Below are 22,459 nucleotides of genomic sequence, written 5' to 3' on the forward strand. Positions count from 1 at the left end.
AAATGAAGATATTTTGAAGTTTGTAACCAAACAGTTGATGGGCCCCTTTAACTGTTCTTCTACAATGGAAGTCAATGGGTGCCGTCAACTATTAGTTACAAACATTCTTCTGACAGAATATTTATTTTTGGGTGAACTATCTTGTCCCTTTAACCAGTCGCACTTCTAAAATTGTTCACTATGTTGCGAATCAGTCAACATTTCTATCTACCATAAATAGTAAAAAGGTTGTAAAAAGGTCAGATACGACTATTTTAATTGTTAACGGTGTATTTTTAATTGAATGTCTATTATTAAAAGTTAAACATTGTGATTATTTTTCTGTCATCTGATGAAACGACGCGCTGTCAGTTTATAACCGTTACTTTTCTCAGCGCTGTTGAGGACGGACCAATCACAGGCGTTTCTGAATGCCGGATAATGATTTCCAAACCATCTTTTAATGGACATCGTTGTGCTGCATTCACATTTGTATTTCAGATATTACTTTGTGCTTTTATTAGACTTGAACGATTATACGTTAAAGTGTCAAAATCTCAGCAGTAAGATAAAAAACGTCGTGAAAATTGAACGTGGCTCAAAGGGAAATCAGCTTTCTGAGCCGCCAGGCGCTTCTAGAGGGAAAATTGTTTTTATTACGTATCAAAGAAACGATTTTTACATAAACACTTACCCTTCACTTAATAAACGTCATCTTTAATTGTTGACAGCAAATGTTGCTATCTAATAATATTCATATCGGACACCTGGGGGCGCGAGACAGCTGAGGAAGCCGAATCCTCCGATGAAGAATATGTGGACTCATAAATAATAATTATCATATTATGATGTATTAAATAAGTTAATTTGAAGGATCCAGTACCCAACAAACAAATGGCAGTCCACAACATGATCTCCATAAAACGCCCCATTAAAACTCCTTGACCTGTATCATATTAATAATATAATAATTGGGCTTTGTACTTGATACTTATTCCAAACATGGATTATAAATATGGCTAAATGTTTACACTACCAGTCAAAAATTTGTAATAAGTAATTTTTGCGTCTCTTGTGTGCATTTATTGAATAAAAAATATAGTAAATTAACAGCAATATGAATTAATAACATTAACAAAGTTATATTGTGAAATATTATTACAATTTAAAATATCTGTTTTCTATTTAAATATATATTGAAATGTAATTTATTCCTGTGATCAAAGTTGACTTTTCAGCAGCCATTAGATTCTGCTTTTTAAATGCATGCATTTAATTTTGAAAATAAAATGTAAACACAATGACATTTCTTTATTAATTATTGATATAAATAGTGAATGAAGTAATATTAAAATTAAATATATGGGCAACATAACTTCAATGGAGTAAAAAAAAAATCAAAACAAGCGGAAAAAACTCAATGATCAAGATGATCTACACTTTAATAAAAAAAAAGTATCAAACATGGAGTCGTTTCCATATTCCTCAGTTTTATTTATAATATCAGCACATATTCGTTGTACAGTGAGGATGGATGTCCTCGTTACAGAAAGCCCGGCCACCTCTGCGTCATTCACCTTTACATACAAAACACGTGTTTAATATCACATACATGAAGAGGAGGGGACCGGACACGAGCAGATTCCAGTACGGCGACGGCTTCCCAATCATATATTCCACAACTCATTTCAGAAGTATAAATACAATTCCAGGCTTATTTATTATTCATTATTTTATATCGGTTTAAAATCACTATTCTGCATCCACGAGAGAGAGAGAGAGCGAGAGAGAGAGAGAGAGAGAGAGATTGGGGCCAGACCGTCGCGTGTGTCCCATCAGAGGCCTGTGTGTGTGTTTATACGCTTTACAGATGTGTGTGTGTGTGTGTGACGAGACAGAGAGAGAGTGAGAGAGAGAGAGAGAGAGGGAATCATGGGTAGGAGGTATATTACAGTCGAGCTTGAATTAAACACCGGTCTGCGGTGCTCTTGTGTACGTTTTCCTGTTTTAATACTGCAGTTCTGTGATGAAGCAAAACTTTACACCGTGTTCAGACGCGCGTGTGTGTGTGTGTGTGTGTGTCAGTCCACGTACATCGGGGAGCTGGGAGACGCGGGCATCATATCCAGGATCATGCAGACGTAACTGCCCACGTCCACCGTACGCTCCTCGTAGATCTGAATGAAGGGATGTTTCTGACAGACAGAGAGAGAGAGAGAGAAGTTTGGTTTACTTTCATTTCTTTGACTGAACAGCACTTCTGCTTTATTTCACTTTAGAGTTCCTCGTAAACCCTCGCAATGAAACTCTCAAACGCCTTTATCACAGTTGAAGCATTAACGGGTCACAAGATGTGGCTCAAAGGAATATTACTAGTTCACCCAAAAATGAGAATTAGCCCATGATTTACTCGCCCTCAAGACTCATCCTAGGTGTATATGACTTTTCTTCTTTCAGACGAATACAATCAGAGTTATATTAAAAACATCCTACCATAACTTTTTATCTTTATACACACCTCTCTATATGACAAACTTGCGGCCTTTGAAGATCTGGCACAAGCGCTCCAGGTATTTACATGTGTGGATATGTAGGGCTTGTGTTTATTGTTGTATCACTGTTACGCTTTTGATTGTGGTGTCCAACTGTTTTTTTTTTTTTTTTTTTTTTTTTTTTTGTGTGTATTATTATAATTTTTATTATTATTTTTTTTTTACAATATTGTATTACTATTACTACTATTATTGTCATTTTCATCTTTTGTGTAATCACTATTAATGAACATCATGTAAGGCAGATTGTTCTGGGGTGGTTGGGGAGGGTTTGAAAATGTAAAAAATACAATTTCTGTACGAATAATAGCATTTGCTCTTGAAATAAAATAAATATATACAAAAAAAAACATCCTGGCTCTTTCAAGCTTTATAATGGCACTGAATGGTAACTGAGATTTTGAAGCACAAAAAGTGCATCCATCCATCATAAAAGTCATCCACACTGCTCCAGGGGTTAATAAAGGCCCTCTGAAGCGAAGCCATGTGTTTGTGTAAGAAAAATACCCATATTTACAACTTTATTAACTCACTGGCCGTTGCCAAAATCCAGTGATTATAGTTTATAAAGTTATGATTTTATAAAGTTATGTGATTTTCTTACAAAACGCATCGCTGTTCAGCTGGAAAAAATGAAGTCATATACTCCAATGATGGCCTCAAGGCGAGTAAATTATGGGATAATTTAAATTTTTGGGGTGAACTATTCCTTTTAGATGGCTTAACATAAGACACATACTTTAGAAAAATATAAAACAGCTAAAAGAATAAAACAAAAAACAAAAGACGACTTAAACTGACATCATACTTATTTTATTTTATTACCTCAACAACTGTCATACTTATTAAGTCTTCAGGGGAAATAATGTAAAACTCCTCACAAAATACTGGGAAATTCAGTTCTTAAATTCTTTAATATCTAAAATCAAACTTTTAGGTTAAAGCGTATAATATGCATAAGGGAACGTGTAAAGTTCAGGAGCTGTCAATCAGTTTTTAAACTACATAGTCCATCAGTGTAGCAAATGTAGTTATTTTTTTATTATTTGATCTCTTAGATAATATGAAATCATTAAATATTTAATAATAATAATAATAAAAAATAACTATTTTGTTAGTAGAAATAAAATAAACAATAACTGAAATAAAATAAAATATTAAAAACTTTAGCTTGACGTACTAACATTATTTAGACAGTACAACATTTTTCTAAATAACTAATAAAAATGACAAAAACACAAAAGTTACTAAAAGTATTATTTTTTCAAATGAAAATTAAAAAAAAAAAAAAAAATTTGTATTACCATTTAATATTGAATAACACATATTAATAAAAAAAATTGTAGTATCGCAAAGATACTAAAATAATAACGCAGCAATAATACACTTTTTTTATTTATTAATACAAATATTTATTATTATTATATTGTTGTTGTTGTATAAGAATTATACAAATGCTGTTTAAAAGTGTATATACCCAATGACTTTTGATTTGGATAAGGATTGTAAAAATCATTTTATAGAGACTTTAGCAGGAATCAGAAACTCACCAGAAGCTCTTTGTACTTTGGCCTCTTTGACTCGTCCTTTGTAAGGCTGTTAGAGACAAAAACAATACAATATTTAATTACACCCATAATTCATCACCAGTGCGATCTGGAGCTCCTGCAGGGCCTCTAAACGACCAGCAGGAGGCGTCATGTGATCAGAGCTATTACATCCCTTATGCTGAGTCTGCAGACTCCCAGAAAGAGGAAACACTCAGAGATCACAGGAAGTGTGTGTGTGTGTGTGTGTGTGTGTGTGTGTGTGTGTGTGTGTGTGTGTGTGTGTGTCTCACCACAGGTTGACAAAGTTGATGAATTTTGGGGAGAACTGCCTCTCCTCGGAGCTGCTGAGCTGCGGCGGGTCGCCCTTCACCACCTGCGTCAGCTGATCGAACACACTGTTCCACTTCGGGTAGGGGAACCGTCCTGTGGCCAGTTCGTACTGAAACACACACACACACACAATAACAGCACTGCATCACACTTTCAACATCACACTAGCGCTGACACCACATGACAGATCACACATCATTCTCACCAGCGTGATTCCCAAACTCCAGACGTCTGAGCGCACATCATATCCCTGTCTGGAGGCGCTGGGGTCTATCCTCTCCGGCTGGAACACACACACACACAACATTTACTTTACTTACTTTCTCTATCAATTCTGCACTCATCATCAGTGCATGGCATGCTATTCTAAAGATAGTGTACTGAAAATAAAAACAGTATATTAATATATTAGAAATATTAATAAATAATCAGAGCATGTTATTCTATATATTAGGTATATTAATTTAATAATAAAAATATTCTCAATCATTATTCATATTCAATGTATTTCCTATACATTTGGTTACTAGATATACTATTAAAATATTACAATTAATATATTTATTACAATACAATTTATATTAAATATATTATAATATATTATCATTATTATTATTAAATGAAAACAAAATATGTATTTAAGTGTATTATTGTGCATATAAAAAAAATGAAGAAAAAAATCAGTGAATGTTATTAAAAAAATAATCATGTATATTAATATATTAGGAATATTAATTTAATCAAAGTATTATCGATTAGTATTCACATTCAATGTATTTTAATACATTTTGTTACTAAATATACTATTAAAATATTACAATTAATATATTTGTATATTTATACAATTAATACAATATATTAAAATAGTATTAATATTATTAGAAATAAAATATGTATTTAAATGTATTATTTTACAAACTAAAATAAAGATTAAAATAAAATAAAAATAATCAATGCATGTTATTCTAAAAAATCAGCATCATTATTATATTCTCTTTAATAATAATACTAATAATTTCTACTACTACTACTACTACTAATAATAATAATAATAAGTATTATTTATATTATTATTATAATAAAAATAATACATTTCCTCCATTTCTAGATTTTTCTGCTTAAACATTGGCAATGAAAATAATATTAAGTTTAACCAATGATAAATGATAAAGTCAAGTCCTATCTTTTTTTGTGATGTATTGCTGAATATTGTGTTTCACTAATAAACGCCACATTACTACACAAGTTAAACGTGTTGCTAAAGTGGTTTCGTGATTCTAAAGAATGGCTTTTTCATGGCGCTAGAAACACTAAAGTCGTGGATTCCTTCATTCAGGAGACACACACACACACACACACACACACACACACACACACACACACACACACACACACACACACACACACACACACACACACACACACACACACACACACACACACACACACACACACACACACACACACACACACACACACGGACGGACGGACGGACGGATAAAGAGCCTGAAAGCTTGAGGTTGATTTAGATAAATATATAATCATATCAGACTGTCTGTGCTGACCCAGACGCTTCACAGGAGATATCATTTAATTTACCACATTTTGCTGCTCTTATTTTGGCACAAATCATTAGTTCATGTTATAAAAAAATATATATAAAAAAATTATATTAGTAAATATAAGTAATAATTTACTTTAAATCGATAATTCTACATAAAATATAATAGTTAATCCTGAAAAATGTATTCCGGTTGATCAAATCCAGTCCTGTCCGACATGATTCACAGCTGAATAGTGTGTTTAACACAGACATCACTGGTTAAATGCAGTGCAAATGTTCTGGCATTTTATGCAGCTTCTGCCGATTAATGTTTCATGACTTTAAAGAGCCACGATGATCACGGGTTCATTTCTCAATGGACACACGACTGATAAAATGTCCGGGAAAAGACAATTGCGCAATTGCAAGAGCGCAGCAGAGTGACTCTCCAGCACATCAGACGCTTCACAGGTCAAAACAGCAGGAAAACAGATGTGCTCCAGACAGACAGACAGACAGCAGCATGTGTGTGTGTGTGTGTGTGTGTGTGTGTGTGTGTGTGTGTGTGTGTGTGTGTGTGTGTGTGTGTGTGTGTGTGTGTGTGTGTGTGTGTCACATGCTAACAGCTGTGCGTGTCAGTCAACACATGTTTAAAGACTGATGATGTCATAATGCAGTCGGGATGAGATCACTTGCTCAGATTAGACTATGACATCATCATCAGCAGCAGTAGCTGCAGAGCGAAGGTTCATTCACAGATACTCCTGCAGTTACATCATTCTACACACACTCGACAGAACATTACACACATGCTTGAGGAAATTAACAGTTTTTGTCAATAATTGACTGTAATAGTTGTTTTGTTTTTTCAAATATTGTTACAAAATGTGATAGCGATGCTATTTAAAAACTATACTCAAATTCTGACCGCATCAAAGGAAGACTGCATGTCCAAGAAATGTAACTAAAAGCATTTTTTTATATATATATATATAAATAACTAGAATAGAATAACTTGTAATTATATATAATAATAATTGATAGCATACTATTTTTTCTACATATATAAAGTGAGAGAGAACTAGAGAGAGAGAGAAATTAGCTATACATGTTACAAGTTTAAGGTGTTTTTTTTTTTTTTTGAGAAATTAATACTTTTATTCAGCAAGGATGCATTAAATTGACCAAAAGTGACAGTAAAGACAGTTATAATGCTCCCAAATGTTATATCTCAAGTAAATGCTGTTCTTTTGAACTGTCTATTCATCAAATAATCCTGGAAAATAAAATGCATCACATTTTTCACAAAAAATATGAATCAGCACAACAGTTTTCAACACTGATAATAATCAGAAATGTTTCTTGATCATAAAATCATCATATTAGAATGATTTCTGAAGGATCATGTGACACTGAAGAGTGGAGTAATGATGCTGAAAACTCAGCTTTGATCACAGGAATATATTCACATAGATAAAACAGTATCTTATATCTTATTTTGAATTGCAATAATATTTTTTACTGTATTTTCGATCAAATAAATGGCACTAATATATATGTATAACTGAATGACTCTTACTGCCATATACGGTCTGCATCCGGCATCTCTGGTTTTGGCGATGGAGTCGACCAGCTGTCCACTGATGCCAAAATCACACAGCTTAATGTTGCCCTTCCGGTCCAGGAGGATATTTGATGGCTTTATGTCTGCAGAGAGATCATGAAAGAGCTCGAGTCTGAGTAAAACATCATCTAAACCCGAGAGTCTTCTTATAACATGCAAACAAAACTAAACACAGCATCATCATTCTGCCTCTCTTACCTCTGTGAATAATTTTCAAGCTTTCTTTTAAGTGGTTAAGTGCTTTCACAGTCTGAAACCGACACAGAAGAGCACGTTAATGATCGCTAACCAACGCGTCGCTTATTAAAAGCTCTGAACAAAATATGCAACTCACAGCTAATGTTATTTTCCCTAAAATCTCCTCTGGAATCACTTCGTCTAAAGAGGAATAAACGTATTTGTAGAATTTGTCGAAGGAGATGGACATGAGCTCCATGCATATCCAGCAGTCCCCCTAAAGAAAAAAAGCACAAAACAAGTGTTTGTGTGTTTAGAACGACTCTCTCTGAAAACATGAGAAGGAAAGCAGACGAACAGACGAACCTCTCTGAAGAGAGCTCCGTAAAACTGGACGATGTAGGGACAGTCGCTGCTCCTCATGACCACGTCAAGATCCATCAGCAGCTGCTTCTGCTCGCGCTCGTCTACCGTCGACCTGATCCTCTGTACACACACACACACACACAAGCATTAAACATGACCGTCAGCAGAGAGTCTGTTCCATTTCACAGCTTATTATCATCTGATCACACAGATAATGTATAAAACAAGCACTGAACAATTTACATTCCCAAATACATTCAGAGGCTGTTTGAAATGAGAGAGAGTCAGTATAAACCTATGGAGATGTACATGTTAATGCAAACAAGGGCAAGAGCAAATAGAAACAATGGAGGAAGTGATGCTTATTATGAAAGAAAGGGTCAGCCAACACCTTTTAATATGTAAAATTATTAGTGCTGTCAAATCGATTAATTGCAATTAATCGCATCTAACATAAAAGTTTGATTTTATATATGAGTGTGTATATACACAAATATACAAAAAATACAGGTATGCATGTATATATATAAAAACACATACAGTATATACACACATATATTACATAAACACACATTTTTATACTAGACGTGATTAATCGTCCAAAAACTCCTCCAAATAGATGTTTCCACAAATGGTTGACAAAACAGAAGAACTTTGTATTTTGTACATTATTAATTTTCCAATTTAGATGGTCCAATTCTCCAGCCATCTAAAACTACTAGAAGTCAAGTGAAGTGACCTTTATTTATATAGAGCTTTACAACATCACAGTAATAAAGAGGAAAATAACAGAATTAATGATGCAAACTTCCTCAAATATGAGAAAAGAAATCTAATTCTGCAGTAAATCTGCTCTAAACAGACAATAAAGTAATTATTCAGCTGAAGTTCAATATTGATTCAATTCAGTTCAATAACCGTGTTAAGTTTATCACTTATGAAAAGAGTTCAGTTCAGCTATAAGCAGCTCTACAGAAGACAATAGTGAAGTACTAAACATTTTGTGGACATACCTGTGTGGCCAACAAAGATAAAGGATCCCCTGTTCAGGTGGTACTAGTCGCATCAAGCTAGATTCTTCAATATTGTTTAGGGACCACCACAAACCTCACGAAATTGATCAAATCCAACTTGGAGGAGTACAAACGACTTTCATTTCTAGTCTGGTAACCTGACACAACTTTGTCTTCCCGGTCTATACTGACTGATTTGCATCCAGCAAGCTTGCCTTTTTTTTTAGAAAGTTCTTGCAACTTTTGTGTTAAATTTTTATTCAATTTAATCTGTGAAACGAGTTTAACTTTCAAAAACAACCTGAAGTATAAATGAAACCAGTCAATAACTTATGATATCTGAACTCTTAAAAATAAAGCTTCCAAAAGATGATTTTCAGAGTGATGCCATAGACAGAAGAACCAATCTTTTGTGGAATGGAAAGATTCTAGGGATGTTGAAGGTTCTACATGGAACCATTGAAGCCAATAAAGAAGACATATTTGTGTCTTACTTTGACAGCCATGATTTGTTGACTGGGTTTGTGCACCATCTTGTTGACGGATCCATACGCTCCTCTGCCGATCTCCCCGAGATCCTTCAGGTCTTCCGCCGTGAAGTCCCAGTGCTGCTCCGGAGAGATCTTCAGCTTCCCAGACGACTCGATACTGTGTGTTCGCAGCCGTTCTCTGAGAAACACAGATGTGCAAAGAGGTTCAGGGCTGAGCTTGGAAAGACCAAACTGAAGACTAGTCATGAAATTCTCCATAGAGTTCAAGTTCAGAATGCTCAGATGAAGGAGGTGTAGAACAGAAATGACACTATGATTGACTGATCATCACAATAATTCTGCTCAACACTTAATGAATCACGATTGTTCTCATTTGACAAATTTCTTTTTACATTGCAGCAGAATTATTGCACAAGAGAATGTCAACTCATACAAAGGGTTTATTTTATTTTCCCTCATGTCGTTTCCTGATTCATTATATTTACCATACATATCAAATGAGATTTTAGCAGATTAGAGATGGGCAACAATATAGAGGGAATACATTGACGTCACTTTCCCGGACTGAGTGGCAGAAGAGCTTCTGCGTGACTGGATTTAAGAGGGGAAACTGCGAAAATGGCAGTAAAACAAACGATTATCAGTTTAAACTAAAGATTTGACTCGATATAGTGTTCCTTACAACTCACCAAAGATCCAGTGATCATGGATATTGACATGCAGCCAGGAATCGTGTTTCCTGACATTTATATGTGCCTGAATTCGACGCCGGGGAAATACATAAAGCTAATTTGCCTGTGAACACTTTATATGAATACAATATAATCCAGGTGATGATCACTTACATCAATGTTATATCATCTCATCCAGCCCTAAAACTTGTATAGTTTTTTGTCAGTGTTTATTTAAAAACCAATTATGCATAATATACAATGGTAAATATTTAATTGAGATGAGTACTGCAATGATAACTGCAAATCCACCTTTCGCTGCCTGGATCCAGTTGTTTCTATAAATTGCAGTGAAACGTTTGCTTCTCTGTTCTGTAGCTTTCAGCAGTCTGTAAAAATATACCTCAGATTTCTTGTCAAATTTTGTCGTACAGTTATTCTCAAAGCTCTTTCCCGTTTTAGATGTGTTTGTTCGTTTTCGCAGCATTCACGCTTAAAACAAATACTTCCGCTCAGTCATTTTGCCACTCAGTGGCCGTAACCGCAGTCACTCCAGCTGACGGTGACGACTTAAGCAATAAGCCCCGCGACGCCGTGTTTTACAGTGGATTTAGAACAGCTAAGGGGCGTTGTTAGCTAAAGCCAGAGTGTGAATTACCCCACCATAATTGCTAAAGCCCCTTTAGTTGTTCTAAATACACTGTAAAACACGGCTTCAAGGGGCTTTATAAAACGGTTACTCCATAAAAATATTCATTTTAATATTTATTTTATTCATAAAATAAACACCAGCAACAAAAAAATATAACGTTATAACACATGTATTCCTCCGCCAAGCAATGTAGTTCCAAAGAGGTTGCTAAGCAACACATGCAGCAACAAAGACTCACAAACGGCAGTTGCGCAGTAATACTGATGTAATGCGGTCACAGGTGTGTGTGTGTGTGTGTGTGTGTGTGTCCTTGTATATACAGTATATGGTTTATGAGGACACAAATGTGCATAATGACAGCTATTACAACGTGAACACCTTATGACCCTTAGGACACTTCCTGTGTGTGTGTGTGTGTGTGTGTGTGTGTGTGTGTGTGTCTGTGTAGTAACACTAATGTAATGCGATCACAGGTGTGTGTTTGTTGAGTAATTTACAACGGCTTTGAACGCGGCTCAACCAATCAGAATCAAGGACCGGAACTATCCGTTTTATAAACACGCATAACCTCTAGTTTATATTTCATGACAATACAAGCCATCATGGGAGTTGGATCTAAACTCTGCGAGAAGGTGATTGAGTTTGATCAATGTTTTAGTATCAGTCAGATGTGAAAGAGCCGTCAGATGATCCGTACTCACATGTGTGGGTTCTGGAAAGGAAGTCCGGCAGTGTTCAGAGTGATTCTGGAAGTAGTTTTGACTGGAGGACTGGCAAAGTTTAACTTCAGGGCTTTACGTTTACCTGACAGAGGAGGAAGAGACACAAACACACTCAGACGGCTTGAAGACAAAGTTGCGGGTGTATTTTGTTCAGGCTGCCATAGGATGATGATGATGATGATGATGACATCTATAACTAAGCCATGGAAGATGTGGGAAGAGACAACAGTTGACTAGAGACATGCACATCGGAGCACCAGGAGAGGAACCCGAGAGCCAGATTTCCTAAAGCCATCGGGACACGCTGAGGGTTTGAAACATGTTCAATGTACAGTGTGGAAACACATGAAGGGCGACGACGGCTTTAGCAAATCTGGCAGCAGAGGACAGTGACTGCAGTCCGACATGCTCAAACCCTGCGCTTAACATCAGCAAATCTTTCACATCTACTGTGTGTCCACTCACGGCAGACAATAGAGCGTTACACAGATCTGATCACATCCGGACACAAACCAGGAGATACAGAAGAAACTTACCTTCACCTCATGCAAAACCCAAACACTGAATGATGTATGAATCTATCATGTGCACCACAAACGAGAAGGTGCAGCGTCCATCATGAGCACTACCAATATCCCCACGGCAATGAAGCCGATGCAAACAACATGACAACTAGTGATGCATTGACAACATTAAACAAAAGATGGAAAACAGAACTAAAGTTTTCATTGGCCAAACCCGAAAATAAAGTTTAGGTAATTAAATTTGGGACATTTTTTTGTTTAAGGAGTTGTGTCTTCAGGAGATAAACTAAAGGTCTTTGTAGTAAAGTTAATGATATTTTGACAAATTATACATATTGCTACTCTAGAATCAAAAATGCATCAAAATGCATAAATGAAGAAGTGGCAATTAAACATAAATCTTTCCTCCGAAACTATTTCGGCCGAAACTTTCTTTCACTTTCAAAAATGTATTCTGCAGTTTTGTAAATTTTTTGTTTCATTTTTTTGGTTGCCGCAATTTTGGTGCATCACTAGACGAAACTTTAAAATAATGTTAAAAAAGACCATTAAACCAAATTCAACACTGAGTTTTTAAGGAATACTGTATGTCAGAGTGCTGAATTATTACAAAAAATTATGCATTTAAGTGGGTTATCCGACTTATCACATCTTTAAATGACTTGCAGTCAAATGATTTTATATTATTACATCCTTTTCCAATTTTTTTGTATTTTGGTCAGTATATTTTTGTGTTTTGTATAATAAGAGGGTAGTTTTGTGACACCATTGATGCAGAATTCAGCTCACAATTACAAGGAATTATGGGAAGGACTTTCAAAATGTTATTGTTATCAAAGTTTACAGAGATATCATTCACCAAGCTATAATTCAATGCTTCTGTTTCCATATACACAAACTAGACATGCAAATTACTGAAAATTAATTTATGTGGCGATTGAGAACAAATAATGTTTAAGCACCAAAAATATCTTCAGATTAATAAAAAAAAATCATGTTTAAAGAGTATGTTTGAGGGTAAACACATCTCTGTGAAATTAAGGACTAGCCTATTTTCCCTCCACCACAAGAATGTGAGGATTCAAATACCAGAGGAACAGCATTTCTGAAATCTCACGGCATGTGCGTCCATGTCCCAACAAGCTTGTGTTTGTTCCAGATGCACATGCCAAAAACATCCCAGCACCAGCAGTGCTCGAACACTAAACAAAATGCAAACCCAAGAAACCGGGAAGACAGCTACAACCCCCAAGGCAATAATCATCACTGCACCGGTTAGTAGAAAAGCCGTCCAAAACACCAGAAGAAACATCCACCAGAGCTTCCATTACTGTGTGTGAATCAAACACCACAAACTGATCAATACAGAAACACACTTGTGATTATTTCACTAATCTGGATCAAGTAAAGGCTGATTTTGATGAATTTGATGGACTAAATCAAATGAAAGTGAGGACCAATCGACTGTCCAGAAGTCAATGGAAGCTCGAAGCTTTAGACTTGTGCCGATTTCTCGCTGAACTCCTCTTTATGTAGATGTCCGGTACAGAAGAACATTTGAGTTATTATCAAACGGAAGAGCTGACTAGTGGTCGACTAATGTGTGTTATTTAATTATAACATCTAAAGAGAAGATGTTATAAACATAACACAGCCTGGTGATAAATGAGATGTGAGCAAAAATGCTGAGGAAATACTTATTGTACACAATATTTACTAAAAACGTAAGAATGGAAAATGTGCAGTACCGATCAAAATTTTAGGGACTATATACGATTTGTTGAATGTTAAAGGGATATTTCACCCTAAAATGAAAATTAAATCATAATTTACTCACCCTGGTGTTGTTCTAAAGCCGACCGTATGCCTTTTATGGATCACAAAAGGAGAATAAAAAAAATTAAATAAGTCTCGCTCCGCCCATACATGGCAGTGAATGGCGACCAGCATCAAGCTTTAAAAAAAAAAAAAAAATCACAGAATGATCCCATGTGACACGTACCATATATTCCAAGTGTTCTGGGGGTATACAACAGGGTTTGGTGAAAGACAAACCAAAATTGAATGTATTATTTAATGTAAAAAAAAAAAGAAAAATGGCTGTTTGGATTTAAATGGGCAAATGCTTAAGAGTCTATGACTTGATCATTATTGCAGTGATTATTATGTTTCTAGCATGTTATATGTTTGACAACAGTTCTTCTAACCCTAATTGCTGGGGTGTGTCGCTTTTCATTTCTTAAACAGCCATGTATGAAGACACATCATGGCCATATTCCAGGAGAACAATGTCAAGATTCATCAGGCTCAAACTGTGAAAGAATGGTTGTGAGGAGCTTGAAGAATCATTCTCACACATGAATCGGCTCCTCTGAGTCCTGATCTTAAACTCATTGAAAGTCTTTGGGATGTGCTGAAGGAGACTTTACAGAGTGCTGGACTCTTGCATTGACAATACAAGATCTCATCTCCGATTCATGCTACACTCTCCATCAATTAGGGTTAGAAGAACTGTTGTCCAACATATAACATGCTAGAAACATAATAATCACTGCAATAATGATCCAGTCATAGACTCTTAAGCCAAACAGTGACTTTTTATTTGGCCGGGCAGTGAACAACGGCAAGAAATCCCAAAAAAAGTATCTGTGTACTTTCTTCACTGAGTCAAATATCACTGGACCTGAACTCTGTTTGTCAGATGATAGTTATAATGACAGGTGACAGATGTCAATGCGATAACTTCTTGTAACGACGAACACAGCGGATATATTCAGCTCAAAGAAGGAACATGGGTTGCATCTTTTTGATATCTCTCATAACTTGTGTGCTTTTTCTGGGCGAGACGGAGTAAACTGCGGCGCTAAGAGTCTCATGAACGAATGTCCCCGTCGTGCACAGAAGACCAACAGCCAAGTTCAAGAATTTTGTTAAATAATACATTGAATTTCAACACCAAACACCAAAAAAACACCAAACCCGATCGCATAAACTTGGAATATACGGCACGTGTCACATGTGATACTTCTGCGTCTTTTAAAAAAAAGCTTGATGCTAGTCGTTATTCACTCTCAATATATGGACGAGTGCAAGCAAGATTTTTTTTATATATATATATAAAAGAAAAAGAAAGACAGGCATTAAAACCAACACCAGGGTGAGTCAATTATGCATTTCATTCAAGGGTGAACTCTCCCTCTAAGTTGATCTAGGACTCTCTCAGGACAGAGCGACTAACTCTAGCATGCAGAGCGGTCAGTCGTAGACCGGCACAAGTCTAGCAGAGCCCGCGTGAGGACAGATTAGTGTCGAGGACAGAGGACAGGCTTCCCCAGACGCGAGCACAGCGGACAGACACGGTTTAGGAGGCTTGGCTTACTTTGGGGAAGTCCAGACAGGTTTATCTGAAACCCTGGTGGTGAGAAGAACAACGAACACTTCACTCATCAACACAGAAACAGAGTTTGATCTGGAAAAACAGCTTCATTTTGTCTCCATAACCTGATCTTCATAGCCATAAAGTTCCCATTAAACCTCAAACTGTAAGAAAACCGGCTCCCGTTGAGCATCTGAACCGCACTAAAGCAAACCTTTGTGCCGGGATGTGCATCAGCGAACCGGTAAACATGGGAAACATGCAGAGGAGTTTCACACACAACAGCAACCGGAAATCAGCAGAATGTAAAATAAAGGAAAATACCAGACAAAAAACAAAAAAAACATGAAGAAGAGAAAATAAAATATTCGGCAGTTCTGGGAAGAACAATTTCACAAGGTCTCACCGTGGTCCGGCATCAGGGAGGATTGTGGGTAAGAGGAGGCAAGAGATAAAGGAGAGAAATATCATGAGGGGAAATTATGCATTTCATTTGACACATTTTAAATAATCCGTCCAGCTGAACATCAGAGCGTTAAGAAATGCAGCCTATGTTGGAAAGAGATTCATGTTAGGTTATGACAGATACACTGAAAACATTGATTAGGTTTTACAATTTTCATTCAGAAATTGCAGTAAATGTCAAAAAGAAACACTGTCACTGAACTAAAATTCCAAATGGAATGAAACTCTACAATAACAGCTTTATTTAGAACTTTGAAAAATCATTTTTACAGTCTAAAAACAAGGAAGTTTCGCAACACAAATCCGTAATGAACATGATCTAGGTTTATCTGAACACAAGAACGCTGAGATTAACTTCATAAATCATGTGAAGATGATTCATGAGCGTTTCCTCCTCCTGTTCATGTGAAGCCAATGAATAACATTCCCAACCAAACCAGGCAAATCACATCCGACAGCGTTTCAGGAAATACAGGAATGGTGTGATGTTGGAGAAGCACGGAAAAAGTGAGAAACTTTTTCAAAACAAAAACAGGCCAAACACTGATGCTAAACTGAAGGCTTTTTACGTGGAGATTCAAATTTAACTTCATCCTAGAGGTAAAACTCAGTGAACTGGATAATAACTGTAAAGAAACTGAAACCAGAATTACATATGCAGTAGTTCTACACAAAAACTAATCAGCAAACATGCACTGACAAGTCATCATCTCATCATAAAACATGTCTGCTTCATATTTCACCACAAAATAAGAATTTAAAAATATAAAGAATTGCATAAATAATTATCTTCACTGTTTTACTGTCATTTTTACTGCAGCACCTTAAAATATTGGAGTTGTACAGCCATTTCTAATACAACAAGATCTGCATGAATTAAAAGCAGTAAAACAAATACTATCATGATGTATAAAAACTCAAATAATATTAATACTCAAAGTCTATAGTGTATAGTAATAGAGGAACTGAAAGATATTCAATATCAAGACTAATAAAACTACAATAATTGTAAAGATCTTATTGATGACTTTATGATAAACACAATTCAAACACATCGGTGTCCTTGTTCAATCCTGCAATCTTTCAGTCACCAGCTCATATCTTTTAACCATTAAACCAAACCATTACCAAAATAAACCAAGACCACTGAAAGAGTCGCATTTCAAGCTAAAATTAGTACAAATTATTGTTCGAGTTCGTGCTTTCCACACATATCCACATCTGATGTTAAACACAACAAATGTACACTATTATGGCTGGTCAATGTCCTAAATTAAACCACATTCTACCTTAAAAAATGTTATGGTAAAGTTATGGTAGATATAATGCCCTAAATGACTCGATCCCAAAAATATAAATCATAAACATATATCATGTGGTAGAATTTGAGTCATAAAAATACCCAAATAAAAAATATAAACAGATTTATGTTGTAGTTAACATCAGGGGTTTTCAAAATGGGGGCGTTGAAAAGATTAGAGAAAAAGACTGTAAAATAAATCATAATAAAACATTTTGCTTAAAATAAACAAGCAAACAAATAAATAAAAGTTTTATTAAAATAAGTTTTCTATATTATACATAAAACGTGTATAAATAAATACATTATAAAAATAAGATAAAAAAATTTTAATAATAATTTATTCAAATAAATAAGCAATTGAGTAAGTATATAAATGAATAACATTTTAATAAAACAAGTAGGCCTAAGTTAAACAAATTAATAAATGAATAGGCTAAATAAGGAAATTACTACAATAGTAAAGTACAATATTGTGTAGAAAAACAGTACATTTTGGACATTTTTAATATTATGTTTTTATAATATAACTTGCGTATTTACAAAAGAAACTATAAAGGTGTCTTTTGATTGTTGATGATCATATTTGGGGCCCTTATTGGCATCTAAAAGATTGAAAACCCCTGGTTTATATGACTGATAAATCATCTAGACTAGCATCTTTCCATTGATTCAAGAGTCACTTCCTTAAGAAATCAGCAGTAAATATTTGTGTGATGATCCACAAATGATTTAAACAACATCTTAATCTTTTCATTGATTAATAAACAACAGTTGAATCCCCAAATATCCACGCGTATTTACCTGAATTTAACATTAGCATTAAGGTATCGTTAGCCTGTTAGCCCTCCAGCTAAACATGTCAACAAACTCCAATGACAGCCAGAAAACAAACAACGGCATTAAACGAATTAATATAATACTAACAGAGACATGGACAAATAAAATATTAATTTATAAACAGTTTGCATAGTAATATAATACATTTATCAGGCTGAGAACTGAAATGTTCGCAGGCCTGTCAGTGTTTGACTAAAGCAGTTAGCCGTGCGGCTAACATTAACAAGACTCTAACATTAGAATGAAAACTACAAGTGTAAAGCCGACTGATTTGAAATAATACTAACATTCATTGCTAGTAAATGCGATGCTAAATCAATGGCTGAGTGAAAGCTGCAGCGCTGATAACGCAGTGTGTGTGAGAGATGTGTGTAAACTGTCATCGGATCTGATGATATAACGCTGCGGCTCGGCTGGTTCGGGCGGTTCGGGTGTGTTTCTGACCTTGCATGCTGCTCATGGTGCTCATGCTGCTGCTGCTGAAGTGCTGCTGGCTCTGGCTCGGGTGCTGCTGTGCGGAGGAGGAGGATGAAGATGATGAAGGGTTACTACTGGAGCTGGACGTCGCCATTTGGGTTTGACTTCCAGCAGCCAGCGCTGGGCTGCAATGCAGAGAGAGAGAGACAGACAGACAGCAGTCTCTCTCTCTCTCTCTCTCTCTCTCTCTCTCTCTCTCTCTCCTCTCTCTCTCTCTCTCTCTCACACACACAAACACAAACACGCACACACACACAATTGGAAAGTAATTTGTGACAGGAAAAAAAAAACTAATATGAATTAATATAATATAAAACAAAACATAACATAACAAACCAAATAAAATATAATAAAAATAATAATAAAATGCCATATAACAGAGCAAAACAAAACAAATAAAATGAAATACATATAATAAAAGAATATAAAATAACACAAAACAGAGCAAAACAAAACAGAACAACATAAATAAAATAGAATAAAATAAAATAAAACATATAATAAATATTCTTCAAAACTTAATGCGAAAAAGAAGTGCTGCATGGGGTGTATAAAATCTCGGTGCTCTTTGGTTGTGGGATAGTATATCTCTGAAGACAAGAATTCCAAGGCACTCGAATGTTAGTGAAAAAAGTTAAAAAGCCTTATTTCATTCCTGGCTTACTTAAAAATTGGTGAGAAGTGCACCTACGCGTTGCGGCTACATGCCTTCATCAGGGTGTGTATAATAAATATTGTTACATTTTTGAACAACATTCAGTGTGACCTAAAGATGTTCTTCATTCACCAACACGTCACATATGCTGCAAATGAAGGAGGAAATATTTGAAGGTTTACCAGAATTGACCCAGACCATGAGAATGACCATGCCAATAATGAGGAATTTAATGTGAATAGAATAGAATAGAATAGAATAGAATAGAATAGAATAGAATAGAATAGAATAGAATAGAATAGAATAGAATATTAAATGCAAATAAACCAAATAAATATAGTACAGAAATAGAAAATGAAATAAGGTAGTCAGCTTGTTACTAGTTTAAAAATATAATATAATTAGGCTATATTTAATAAAATATAATGAAATAATTAATAAGTATATTTACAAAAAATATTAAAAATTACTTATATAATAAAATAAAATAAAAAATGATTAATGAATAAACATGGATTTATTGTTTGTTTGACTGATTCTCGTTTGTTGTAAATCCAATGGTCTGTGAGGACAAGTGTCGTAAACTTCATTTCCCATAATGCTTCATCCCGCATTCCGTCATATCCGGAAAACCAGAGAGTTATAAAGTGTTTAGTTAAGAGATATGTTAATAAACTCATATGAATAAATACAGAAGAGTCCAATGACGAACAAGATCAGAGTCTCGTTTTCTCAGATCATCTGGAGAGTCTGTAATTTATTCATGTCAGTGTTTTTCTCGCTGGCGACTTTCGTGCAGGTAAATGTTACTGTCATGTTTATTTACATACAATGAACGTGAATTACATGAGAGGTGATTACTGTTAATTAACCGCTTATTTGTTTGTTTATCTTCAGATTAATGATCCGGATGCTGTATTGTGGATGGTGAGGCTTCACTTTCACATTAAATGAGAAACATTTCTACTGCTCTATAACGTGGTCTGATATTGTTTTATGAGTATTTCTGCAGGGTTATGCTGTTCCAGCTGGATTGTGCTTTTTGATATGCTGTCAACAAAAAATAACAGGAAAGAAGAAAGTGAAGAAGTTCTTCATGAATCCAGCTGAGCGATTCTGCCATCTAGTGGAGTAGAAACACTCCTCATCTGTCAGGAGACACAGTTATCATGCACATATCAACACAATAACTATATTTTAATACGATTTTGTTATTATCTGATATTATTTCTGGTTCATTCATTCAAAAGTCAAGTGGAACACATTGCATTGCATTGTGGGATACAGTATTCCCGTACATTATATTGCTTATTTTAATAAATGTAGAAGGTCATCCATCCAGATGTTTTGTGCAAACAGAAAATGTGCAGATAATGAATATAAATAGTAATAGTCAAAATGCAGTTTCCCAGTTTATTAATTTAACATTAATACAAATATTATATACATGTTTTTACCTCATTAGAAATAATAGATGGATATTGCAATAAAAAGACGAGACAAAAAATACAGACTGTGTTCAAACTAACAGTAAATAAAGACTTTATCAGCTTGTTCTTCACACAAAACTATGACATCAGAACGCATTCATCATTCACATACAAAATCCCACATGTTTTGACCATCATTAGAGATTATGGTAGAATTTCGACTTATACGTGAATACATTTTATGATCTTTAGAGTCATTATAATGGAGGAGAACGGCTGATCTGCATGTGCTTGTCACCTCTACGTTTGGACTCATTCTGGGCTGGAAACTTTATAAGAAGGAATTACAGACATTGTCCAGCAGGAGGAAGGAAGGAAACAAAAACTCAGAGTTTTAAACCCAGATTCAGTCACATTAGAGGAATAACACAGATTATTTCACCGGCGTAATCTTTGCTCTCAGGGAATGTTCTGGACTCTTGCTGACGGTTTTCTGGCTGCTGCTCTGTACACATTCAGGAAGGTAAATATCATTTTTAATATCCATAAATGGTGTTCTGAAAGCTGTGATTCAGTATGAATGCTTCTCTGCTATATTATTATATTATTATGAGCATTAATATCTATTTCATAAACACCAGCAACAAAAAAATATAACGTTTATTACATGGCTTGGTTGAATTCTAATGTAGAATGCGGTCTGTTATTTCTTGATAACACACTGCTGCTAAGTATAACACACCGTTGCCATGAAAAACAGAGCGTTGCTATGGACGCAGGATTCTAACCGTAGAGACGGAACGGACTATTTTCTTTAGCGGAAGCAATAGCATACAATCGTTTTTAAATCAATAAACTCCTTTTTAAATCAATATTTTGTGTCAAATTATTGATCTATTTGGTAGGTAGCCATGTAATAAGCGGGATAATGTAGAGCGAGGCGGTTGTTACAGCGAATAACAACCTCTTCAGGCTGATTCAAGACCCCGACGCGGATCAGCCTGTCAGGATGTATTCGCTATAACAACCGCCTCACTCTACATTATCCAGTGGTGGAAAGTAACTAATTACAAATACTTTCGTTACAGTACTTGAGTAGATTTTTTCTACTTTCTTGAGTATAATTAAATTGTGGTACTTTTACTTTTACTTGAGTAGAATTAAAATAAAGTATTCAACTTCGCTACATTTATTTTTCACCAAAAGTACAGAGTACTTTGACAAAGGTGCCGACGGAGCAACAGAGCGAGCTTACATTTCACAAACACTTTTCAAACGACTGCGTGCGGTGGAGGCTGAGCCCTCAGCCCTGCGCTTCAGCCAATAACAGACAGTTCTGAAGCGCTTCAGCCAATAACAGACAGTTCTGAAGCGCTTCAGCCAATAACAGACAGGTCTGACTCGGGTGCAAAACCAATCAAAACTTCCAGTTCAGCTGGGGGGCGGGGCGTTCAGACCGTGCTTTGACATTCAATCACCGGCGCTCGTGTTTAGAATCCGTATTGCTAACGTTTCAATATTTTATTGAATATAAGTGAGCTATGCTCATACTCTGATTTTAAAATGTAATTGTGGCAACTCCTGAAATGGGTCATCCCATTGATATTACCAGAGCATTGAGCAGTTGAAGTAAATAAAAAACTCGGCTCATAACATGGACACCGTTATTGCTTGGACGGAGCAAGAACAATGTAAGTGTACTTCTACTTGTACTCAAGTAAA

At 35.4% G+C, this 22,459-nt stretch overlaps 1 protein-coding gene and 2 long non-coding RNA genes across 5 annotated transcripts; 1 reads left to right on the top strand and 2 right to left on the bottom strand.

The window, feature by feature from the left end:
- Positions 1 to 1,449: 1,449 nt before the first annotated feature.
- LOC309507497 (dual specificity mitogen-activated protein kinase kinase 4-like) lies at positions 1,450 to 18,813 on the bottom strand. 3 transcript variants are annotated; one of them, XM_082181688.1, is made up of 12 exons: positions 18,620 to 18,813; positions 15,574 to 15,606; positions 11,650 to 11,752; positions 9,629 to 9,803; positions 8,122 to 8,241; positions 7,913 to 8,032; positions 7,777 to 7,828; positions 7,534 to 7,661; positions 4,617 to 4,694; positions 4,372 to 4,520; positions 4,082 to 4,127; positions 1,450 to 2,174 (listed from the first exon to the last, which is right to left on the bottom strand). In XM_082181688.1, exons 1-12 carry the CDS (start codon positions 18,744 to 18,746, stop codon positions 2,061 to 2,063), a joined length of 1,245 nt encoding a protein of 414 aa, XP_082037814.1. In that variant the 5' UTR covers positions 18,747 to 18,813; the 3' UTR covers positions 1,450 to 2,060. The 3 variants fall into 3 exon arrangements, with proteins under 3 accessions (XP_082037814.1, XP_082037816.1, XP_082037815.1); XM_082181690.1 differs by lacking the exon at positions 15,574 to 15,606 and having other exon boundaries at positions 11,650 to 11,740; XM_082181689.1 differs by lacking the exon at positions 15,574 to 15,606 and having other exon boundaries at positions 18,620 to 18,812.
- On the bottom strand, positions 7,082 to 7,520 carry LOC309508161. The gene is made up of 2 exons (XR_014209418.1): positions 7,283 to 7,520; positions 7,082 to 7,196 (listed from the first exon to the last, which is right to left on the bottom strand). It is a non-coding gene; the product is annotated as an uncharacterized lncRNA (long non-coding RNA).
- LOC309508026 lies at positions 10,748 to 11,415 on the top strand. The gene is made up of 3 exons (XR_014209352.1): positions 10,748 to 10,943; positions 10,983 to 11,248; positions 11,397 to 11,415. It is a non-coding gene; the product is annotated as an uncharacterized lncRNA (long non-coding RNA).
- Positions 18,814 to 22,459: the final 3,646 nt, after the last annotated feature.

Source organism: Leuciscus leuciscus, assembly GCF_965113295.1.
Source record: "Leuciscus leuciscus genome assembly, chromosome: 1".
NCBI lineage: Eukaryota > Metazoa > Chordata > Actinopteri > Cypriniformes > Leuciscidae > Leuciscus > Leuciscus leuciscus.